This window comes from Malaclemys terrapin, chromosome 24, assembly GCF_027887155.1.
Source record: "Malaclemys terrapin pileata isolate rMalTer1 chromosome 24, rMalTer1.hap1, whole genome shotgun sequence".
In the NCBI taxonomy this organism is placed as follows: domain Eukaryota; kingdom Metazoa; phylum Chordata; order Testudines; family Emydidae; genus Malaclemys; species Malaclemys terrapin.
In genome coordinates, this window is record NC_071528.1 from 4,920,711 (window position 1) to 4,930,972 (window position 10,262).

General features: G+C 60.8%; 1 protein-coding gene across 1 annotated transcript in view; it reads right to left on the minus strand.

Moving 5' to 3' along the window:
- Positions 1-4,368: 4,368 nt before the first annotated feature.
- Positions 4,369-10,262, minus strand: part of NFIC (nuclear factor I C) — a 144,286-nt gene continuing 138,392 nt past the window's right edge. Inside the window, exon 11 of the mRNA XM_054013466.1 lies at positions 4,369-4,554. Coding sequence (XP_053869441.1) covers positions 4,537-4,554 — 18 coding nt within the window. The 3' untranslated portion in view covers positions 4,369-4,536. The remainder of the gene's footprint in view (positions 4,555-10,262) is intronic.

The following is a 10,262-nucleotide window of genomic DNA, read 5'->3' on the forward strand; positions in this document are numbered from 1 at the left end:
AGATAGATAGATAGATAGAGGGGTGGATGGGGATAGATAGATCGATAGATAGAGGGGGTGGATGGGGATAGATAGAGGGGGTGGATGGGGATAGATAGATAGAGGGTGGATGGGGATAGATAGATAGATAGATAGATAGATGGGATGGATGGGGATAGATAGATAGGGGGTGGATGGGGATAGATAGATAGATAGATAGATAGATAGATAGATAGAGGGGTTGGATGGGGATAGATAGATAGAGGGGGTGGATGGGGATAGATAGAGAGGGATCGAGGGGCACTGGGCTGAGCGGGAAGCCTTGCGGTGCGCAGGGGGGGTTAGAAATGATTGTCATAGGTGATCAGCATCTGCTGCAGCCGCGGGCAGCGGAGCGGGCTCTGTCTGTGCACCCCTGGAACGGACCCAGGGAACAGCCTCTGGGGCAGCGGGGGAGGATGAACCAGAACTGGAATCCTTTGCCCTCCATAATTAACCTGGGTACCTCCTGGGCAGAGCGGGGACTGGAGGGGAGCCCGACCTGGACTGTAGGGCTGGGATGGATTTTCCTGCCTCTCTGGCGAGGACTCAGGCCCCAGGCGCAGCGGAGAAGCAGCGTGTGAGTGGCTTGCAGGCCCCTGGTGTTTTCCTGCTGCAAAGAGCGCTCCAGTTCCCTGGCTCCCTTGTGCCCAGATGGCCCATTCGCAGCCTTCCTCGCTCCTCCGCCATTCTCTTCCTCCTTTCCTGCTGGGTCTCTCCTCCGGACTCTCCGTTAGGGAGTGTGCGCGGCCCTCGGGCTGGGAACGCATGGCCCCATCGCGCCCCTTCTCTCCTCGCTGGGCGCAGCAGAGCCTGGAGCTGGGGAGCAGGGCAGGGGCTGGTCGGCGGGAAGGAGCAGGGGTCTTGCTGTGCCCAGGAGGAGGCTGTCGTCTGGGGCCAGCTCTAGACAGGGTCCCGTGCTGGTGGAGGTGGGTGTGAGGGGGACGGGCTGACTCACTGATGTTCAGGCACAGGGGCAGGTGGGGCCTGGTCCCACTGACAGTCCCTCATTCTCCTTTGGGGGTCTCCTGTGTCTGGGGAACAGCGGCGCTGGGCTCTTCGAGGGCACCGCCGGGTGCTGGGCAATGCCAACAGGTGCTGGCAGTTGGGTGGCACTGCCTCTGCCTGGATTCCTGACGCTTTGCTCCATGGTCTTTGGGCTCCCCCTCCCCAGAGACACCTGCCCTGCCGCTAGCCCTCCCCTGCCCCTGGTGTATCTATGGGCAGGAAGCGGGGGACGGCCTCTCGTTTCTCCACCGCAGGCAATTGCCTGCGTAAAGCGGAGGAGACAGCAGCAGGGGCGCCAAGGGAGGGAGCAGCGCGGTCCCACTGCTGATCTAAGGCACTAACCGGTGGTGCTGCCTGCAGGGGGACAAGGCTGGGTCTCCTCTCTCCGGGCCCCGCTGCATCTCCATCCCACCTGCTCTGCTCCACGCTCGGACAGCATCTGGGCTTGGACCAGGGTTCGCCTCCCCTCGGAGCCCGGCCTCCCCCGGAGATGGGCAGGGCTGGCTGCTGGAGAGAGCGATGCCGGGTTTGTACCCAGGTGACTGAGGAGGATCTGGCCTTAGCCGCCCGGGATCAGCCCATCAGATCTTCTCTAGGCGAGCCCAGCAGCTTTCTAGCCACACGCCGCACCCTTCAGCTCCGGCCAGAGCAGGGCGAGGGAAAGCTCTGCTCATCCCCGGCGTCTTCGGCCGCCCGTCTCAGAGGAACGGACAGGCGCTGGTGAGAAGCAGCCGTTGGACCTTTCGAGCGCTCTCCTAAGGAGCCTGGGCCCAGCATGACATGGGCCAGCGAGGGAGGATGGTGCTGGCTTGGTGAATTCGCATGGCTCTCTGCCGGGAACAAACAGAGGATCCGAGAATGTGCGGGTGCCTCTGTCCCGTAGCACCAGTGCCCCCCGAGGCAGGGCTGGTCCAGGGAGCAGAGTCCCCCCTCTCCCTGGTCACTTTCGATTGCCAAAGGGCACAGCCAATGACCCCGTTTCTCTTGCTGCTGCATGTGCGGCACTCGTGTGCGGTTCGCTCGGAAGAGGCAGCCCTCCAACAACTGCCTGGCCCTCAGTGTCCTGGATCGGTGGGCGGAGCCCCGAACTGGCCTCTCCCTCGCCGAGCCCATCCCATGCTCTGCCTCGTGTCGTTTAATTTAGCTTCTCTCAGGCCCAGCCAGGAATCACAGTGAACGGGGCCCAGTTTGGCTTCAGGCCTCTCTGCGTGCGGAAGAGCTGTGTGCATCTCTCACCGACACATGCTGGCCCAGTTCTCGCTAATCTCCCGGGGCCCGCACGGCTCCCCCAGCCCTGCGGGCAGCAATGGAGGGCCGGGGGAAAGCGGAGATGCTGCACCTCCACGCGCCCGGCTTGCCGACGTCCAGTAGACAATTGAGGCACTTGAACCAGTCAGGAACTGCGTTCTACCTCCCAGCGGGGGTTGCTGATGGCGGGGGCTGAGGAGCGACTGGCCGGGGAGAAGGAAATGGGGAACCCCGTGGTGTCACTGCCCCCACCCATTTGAATTTAGGGCACCTTGCCTACCCAAGTCATGGATCCAAGGCCCCCCACAAACAGGGGTGGGGGATCCCATCTGTGGTGCATCCTCTCAGGAAGCAAATCATCTCTCTTTAAAAAAAAAAAATCTCCCAGCAAGCCAGTGCCGGGAGCTCCAATCTCCTGCTGCTGCTCCTTTTTTATCATTCCCTCTTAAAAGTGCATTTCCTACAAAATGTGCAACACAATTGCAACCATCTCGCCACTAGTCTACATGGTACCTGTCCACAGGTGTGCATAGCTCTTTGTACACAGGTGCGCGGGGAAATCTCGCTCCAACCTTCCCTCCCCTCGGCCCGCCTGTCCCAGCCTAACTTTCCAGAGCCACGCGAGAAGAAGACTCGGGCCACACGAATCCCAGGCCCTGCCCTGGTAGCAGAGTCCAGCCCCGCCTCGCCCCCACACACAGAGAGCTGCGGGCTTTTCAAACAGGCCCCGCATTCGCCAGGAGCTACGAGGCGTAAGCTCCAGTATGGAAAGTTTACCAGTGTGGCACGCTACATTGGCGCAGCCCCGCGCTATGGGCATGACACCCACGTAAGGGCGGAATAGCTCCACCCATGGGCTTCGACGGAGCCACGGCACACGCTGGCGTCGTGTCTTTCACTGCAGAGACAGACGGATTTGCTCCTGGCTGGCTCCGGCTGGCAGGGCTCGGCAGCAGGGGAAGGCACCTGGGGAATAGCAGACGCCATTGGGAGAATTATTCCCAGAGGAGAGATTTGGAGTTTTGGACTCAGCTGTTTCAGCCGATCTGTAATTCCACCCCCTTGATTTCCAAACGGAGCTGCAGGGCTAATTCCCAGAGCCCGTTAGTGCCTATCTGAACAGCAGCCTTATCTCTGCTCCTTGTACATTCCAGCCAGCCGGGCGGTGAGTCTCAGACCCGTCTCCTCCCTGCAGTGCTGGCTCGTGCCAAGTCTCCAAGCTGTGGAAACGTCTCCCCCTGAATCCAGTGCCCTGCTGCCCGGTTCCTCGCCTGGAACGTACAGAGGAGCCCAGATGCACAGCCTACGGCTTGGCTCAGGGGACAGCAGAGTTCTGTCAGTAGCCAAGTTACCTCTCCCCTTCTGCAGCCGCTAGTGCCCAAAGGCAATCCGAGAAAGAGAAGGATTAAAGGGGCTCTGGTCCGTGCACCCCCACCACCCCCGCTTCCCCACAATGCCACTCCTGTGGTGCACCAGAAAGCAGTGCCAAGATCCCAGGAGGGCTCCGTTCCCCACCTGAAAGAAGAGCATTTAATGGCATAGAGTATTTAAGAAAAAACAAAGAAAAGGCAAACGTGTTGTCCGAACTCTGGGCCAGCAGGTGGCTGGAGACGTCTAGTCTGGGGTGGAACGGGGAGCAACAGCGCTAAGGAGCGCTCACCCGCCCCACCCAGCACCTCTGGTTCAGAAACAACTCAATGCCTTGGTTCTTTGTCTTCCCACCCAGCCCCAGTACCCCCCTGGAAAGTAAACACTTTGCTGAGGAGGGTGGGCTGGGGTGGGCTGGGGGAACCTGGGAAATTTGTTCTTTTCTACTCACGAGAGGCGAGAACGTACGAGTAAATCAGAAAGACAATTTTGCATATACAACCCTTTGGAGAACTGCGGGCGAGACTCCGGCGCTGCTGCTGCTGGAAGAGACCTGTGTCATGAGCTGTGTCCGTTCTCTTCCCAGGAGGTCAGCCGGCAGGGCAAATAGTGTTTCTGGCAAACGGGACTCCGCATCGTCGCGTGCGTGGATCGCTGTTTTGTCTGTAGGGTTTTTGTTTGTTTTTACTTTTTAAAAAAGTTTGAACCTTTTCCTTCCTTCCTTCCTTGTAACGTCTTGGGTGTGGGTCTCTTTTTCTTTTTGTCGTCGTTGTCATCGTTAATTCGCTCTCTCCATCTTCACCGAAAGGCTGGGCCTGGGGCTGTGTTACTTGTTTTCCTCTCGGGACGCCCAAAGCAGAGGAGAAGGGAGGCGACGGGACGGGGCAGCTCTGATTATCCCAGGTACCAGGACTGAGCAGGAAAAAAAGGGGAAAAAAAAAGAACAGATGCCCCTGTTACTGATTTGCATACAAGCCCCTCCCCCCACTCCCAGCAAAGGCTGATGGGAGCTCATAAGCCTCGGCCTCAGCTTTCATTGTATTAGAAGCAAAGGGACCCGAACCCCATGGTCACTGGTTTGAACTGGGCCAGGTGTTAATAGTACCTTGGTTACTGCAGGGCTTGGTGCCCCTTGCCTGCCATCGCTGAGCTGGGGCAGTGGGGAGGGCACTGGGCTGGGACCGAGGGGACATGCAGCTACTCCTGGCCTGTCTCAGGCAAATCACTTACTCTCTGTGCCTCAGTTTCCCCCTATGCCTTACAGGGACATACTGCTGCTCGGAACTATTGAGTGCCCTGAGCGCCTGGGCCCATCTGCGCTCCTTGCGGGAGCCTCCTTGCTGCAGTCACATTTCCAAAAGGGGGGGCACGTGTGGCGTGTGAGGTCTGGGCTCTGCCAGGCAGGGAGCGAGCGAATGCCCCAGCCTGGCCCCGGTCAGATGCCGATGGTGTCTGCTGAGCTCGGCCGTGGGCCGTGGAGACGACCCCACTCAACTAGATCGCACCATCCCGCGGGTCTTCGCGTTCAGCCAGCTCCCGACATGTCAGAGCTCTGCCCACCCTGCTTTTCTCCTCCCTTCCCTACTGTTCTCACGCCCTGCTGCCTCTGCTCCCTCCAGCACCACCCGATCAGCTCTGCGCGGTGATGGAGCCTGCCCCGCAGGACGTACGGAGCCACGGGCCGAGGCCAGGAGCTCTCTGAACAAGCACCGAGCGCATCACAGCGCTCCCGAGAGGGGTGTCCATGCTACAGGTGGGGAAACTGAGGCGCAAACCGCAGAGGACAACACTGCAGCTGCTGAGCTTCACTGAAGCAAAGTGAGTCGCTGGCAGAACGGGGACTCGAAGGCGGGGTTCCTGACCCCCTAGCCTAGCACGCCGACCCTCCAGCCACACCGCCTCCCGCCCACCAGAAAGCCACAGGATGGGAGACACCCCCCCTTGTCTCAGAGGAGTCACTCCCAACCCATCCATCAATCAGCACCTGCTTTTATCGAGGGAAAGTGTGTTTCAGGTCAAGAACAGGCAAACCCTGGGAGACCTCAACCCAGCTGGGAGATATTTGGGGAAATTCTGAAAACAGGGCAGGAGGATGCCATGTGGGAACCGGCCTGAGAAGTGTGGCCCTGAGAGGAACAGGCCCCAGGGCTGGAAGGGACCTCCTGGGCCCTGGAGTCCTGGCAGCTCCGGCTGATAATCCTGCTCCGACATACATCCCGCTCCATCCTCACCCCAGCTAGGCTCCAGCAGCTCTTCCGTCTCCCTGGGCTTACCCCCTCCCCCTGAGGCCCAGGCCCAGCTTATTCCAACCCAAGAAGAGCAGGTGGAAAAGTGACCTGAACGTGCGCTTTAGGCCTCGCTCTTTTGCAGCAACCTCAGGCCAGCCGCTCAGGACTGGGGGCCTCTTGGGAAGGGGGCTCTCCTGGAGGGAAAAGGGCTGATTTTTTTTAACAGGCTGTTTTCTGCTGTGGGGGGCTTAGGAAGCATGGACCAGTGGTTAGAGCATGAGCCCCAGACTCCGGAGAGCTGAGTTCAGGTCCCTCCTATGCCACAGATTGAGTGCTGGCTGGCGACAGCTGGCTCCATTGAGCTGAACGGGAGTTTTGCCCTTGACTCCAATGGGGCCAGGGCTTCAGTGCCTGCTCTGTGCAGCTGGGATAAGAGCACTGCCCGGCCCTACGGGGCGTTATGAGGCTAAGGACTGAGATGCCCAGAGGCTATGGTGGTGGGAGCCAGACTCCCTGGGGAGGAGCAGGAGGGTGGGGCTGGCTCAGCCGACAGGGGGCTGGAGCGTTACATTTTTTAACTCAGAGAGTTTTTCTCCCAAGGGTTTTTCGAGTGTTTGAGTCAAACGGGCACTGAGCAAACTCCGCACAGTTCAGTGCTCTCAGTACAAGCTCGCCCCTCGCAGCTGATCTGGAGTCACCCCCCCTCCTGCTAGCCCCCCCCACCCCAAGTGCAGAGGCGCTGACTTTCTGATTTCCCCGGGGGTGCTCGACCCCTGCTCTGCCCCAGGCCCCGCCCCCACTCCACCCCGCCCTGCCTCTTCCTGCCCCCCCTCCTCCCCAGTGCCTCCTGCCTGCTGCTGAACAGCTGATCAGTGGTGGGCAGGAGGCACTGGGGGTGGGGGGGGCGGGGGAGGAGCTGATCGGTGGGGCCCGCTGGTGGTGCTGAGCACACACGATTTTTTTCCCATGGGTGCTCCAGGGAGCACCCACAGAGTTGGTGCCTATGCCTGGGTGGCCCCTACAGGGAAAAGCACCCCTCCTAGGCCCGCTTTCCACCCCACCAGGGCCCAAGGCCCATGCGTGAGTTCTCAGGGCAGGGTCCCCTCTACAGGCTACGTACTCTGTGCGACCTCTGGCCGGGAAGCCAACAGCCCCCTGCCACTGGTCTGCCTGCAGCTCCCACCCCCGCGGCAGCCGTGGGGTGTGCCAGCGGGGGAGGAGAGGGACTGAAGGGATGTAAAAGTCTCCATTAGTACCACGGCTGCCTCTGATCCTCAGAGCAGGGGCCTGTAATTTGCCAGCTTCCTCTACAATCCTCCTCGCTAGCTGGCACTGGGTGGGTGCCCGCGGTGCGAGCTGCCCTCCAAAACCCAACCCCAGAGGCGGGTGGCGTCCACCTGCTGCAGAGAAGCCAGGGCTCCGGTGTGGTTTGAGTCCCGCCCTAATCAGCCAACGGGAGGGTGGTTGACAGGGCAGGGCTGACCCCTCCTGCCAGCCCCAGCCAGGGGTGCCGCAGGGCAGCGGAGCCAAGCCCCCTGCATGCACAGCCAGGGTCCCTCCTCCCTTCCCAACAGCTCCTCTCTGTCACTATTCATGCTCCTTGCTGCCTTTCCCCACAAATGTTCAGTTCTTCCCCCTCTTTCCCCCCCACCCATGGCTAAATACAGTGAGGGATGGGGAGAGAGGAGCAGTGCCCCAATGCAAAGCAATGACAGCTCCCGGCACCCCAGCCCCAGGTGCCGTGTGGCAATGTTCCGGTGGGTGGTTACGCACAGTGCCCCTGCCTTTGCCTCAGTGTCCCCAGCTTGCCCCCAGCCCCCAGTTGGCTCCTGGGCCAGGCTTTCCCCCACTCTCCACGGCTGTTAGTTAGAGCCCCCAGGCAAGGCCCCGTGCGCTAGGGGCTGTACATGCAGATAACAAACAGGTGGGGAAAGAAAGCATGGAAGTGCCTGGCCCAGTGTCACCCAGCAGGGCCATGGCAGAGCTGGGCCCGGAAGCCAGGTTGCCTGAGTTGCCATCCGGTGCTCCGCCCACTAGACAAGACTTTCTCCCTGCTTACAGCCCCTGCCCCACTCGCCTGCCTGTCTGTTGTGGGGAACCGAAGCCCTGCGAGCGGGCCAGGTATGCTCAGCTGGTGTAAAGGGAATTTCAGCAGAGGTTCTGCAGTTTTACACCAGCTGAGGATCTGGCCCCGAGCGGACCGACGACCTCAGTGTTGGGGCTCAGTCTGCGGCGTCCCCCTCACTGTGTGTCGGACTGCAGGGGAGTGCAGTGCACTGGGCCAAACCCCTCCTGGGTGCCAGCCCCCACCCTGAGGGGGCGAGACGGACCGAGGCTCAGTTCCTGCACCGCTGCCAGCATGGGGAGGCCCCCTGACCACCTCCAGTAGGGGGCAGCAATCCTGGGTCCAGGAAAGGGGCAGCCCCACGCGCAGCGACTGCCTGTGGGCCACACCACAGCCCAGGGCCCCCTTGTGCCATGGCCCAGCCCCGCATCGTTGATCCAGAGGTTTTAAAGCTGGAAGGGTCTGACCCTGTTACCCTGGCACTGGGCCCAGGGACAGGTGGGTGGCGAGTGCATTGTCCCGGTTTCACTGCCGTGCCTGCCCCCCAGCGCCGAGAGTCCTGTCCCCGTCGGGGCGAGGGACATCAGAGTTGTTTCTCTCACGGTCCGTTGCAGTGGGAGATTTTCACCTCCAGCCATTGGTCCTAGCTCTGCCTTTCTCTGCCAGATCACAGAGCCTTTAGGCCCTGGGTTTCTCCTCACCACGGTGCTTAGACGCTGAAATCAAGTCCCCTGTTGATCTCCTTTCTAACAGGCTAGCCTGAGCACCGCCAGTCTCTCACCGCCGGACATTCCCTCCAGCCCTCAGATCAGTTCTGGGGCTCTTTTCTGCACCCACCCGTTTGTAACATCCTCTTTAAACTGCGGCCCCAGAACTGGATGTGATGTCCAGGATCGACTCACCAACGCCAGACGCAGAGGTACAATCATCTCCCTGTCCCCCCCTCGAGCCAGCCACAGGTCCCACTAGCCCTGTTTGCCACCACCTCACACTGGGGTGCTGGTCCACGCTGACCCCTAACTCCTTTGGGGTCACTGCTTGCCAGAGCCAGGCCCCAGCCCGCAGGGTGCCCGGCCTTCCTTGCTCCCAGCTGCAGAGCTGTGCCTTTGGCCCAGCTTACCAAGTGACCCCGATTGCTCTGTCCTCAGCGCTCGTTACCACGGAGCCAATCCTGCCTTATCCACAAACGTCACCAGCAGGGATTTCATGGGCACGTCCAGATCACCGGCAAAACTCCTGAATAGCATCAGGCCTAGAGCTGATTGGCAGCGCCCCACTAGATACCGACTGAGAACTACTCCTGGAGGTCTGTCACTTTCCCAGCTGTTCATCCAACTTCCATGCGTTCCGCTGCTACTGTACAGGGTGATTTTTCCCCAAGGGGCTGGGGGGGGCAGCTGGTACCTCCCTCATGCCGCCCTGGCATTCTCTATCTGGCCCCACATGTACGGCCCCTAGACGCTGCCAAGGTTGTGCATTGTGGGGCAGAACTGGCTCCGTAATCTAGAGCCACGCCCCAGCACCAGCGAGGGTCCTGCCGCAAACTCCGCCAGCTCCTACCCCCGTACAGGGTCCCACGAGTCACCGGCTCCTTCCCTGTGCCGGAGGTCCGTGGCCAGGGCGTCTGTGGGGCTGGCTGGGGCCGAGGCCTCAGGTCGGGGAATGCTCAGCCCTGGCTCTGCGGCCAGGCTGGAGGGGCTGGGGCAGGCCAGGTGAGAGGGCTCTGGCCCTGCGGCCTTGAGAGAATCGCTACTGCCCTCGACTGGCCTCCTCTGTATTGCTCCCTAAGTCCCCCAAGTTCAAGTTCATGCCGCGATTACCTCATGTCTGGTTTCCGTTGGCAACCAGACAGCTCTGGGCGTGACCCTCCTGCTGCAGGCTGGGGGCTCTGGCTCTCCCCGCCTGGATTCCCTGGCCTCTTCCTTCCACCTCTCCCTGGCCAGCCGCTCGCTCTCCATTAACCCTCCAGCTGAACAACGCCTTGACTGCCTAGTGGTTAGAGTGGGGTGGGGGACCAGCATTCCTAGGGCCCAAAGCTGCGGCTTTTCCATATACTGTGCCGCTGACTCCCGCAGGAGCTGTTCCCGGCAGAACCGGGCCCCTGGGTTCTGTTCCTTACTGAGCCCCCATGTGACCTTCGGCACATCACTTCCCTGCTCTGTGCCTCAATGTCCCTTCCCAACCCGTGTCTTTTAGCCTGGCCAGCTCTTCGAGTCAGGGACGGCCTCTCACTGCAGTGCCTGGCGCAATGGGGTCCGGAGCTGCTATCATACAAATCAGTGCGAACACAGTCACTGCCCCCCTACTAATAAAACTCAGCTGTCTCT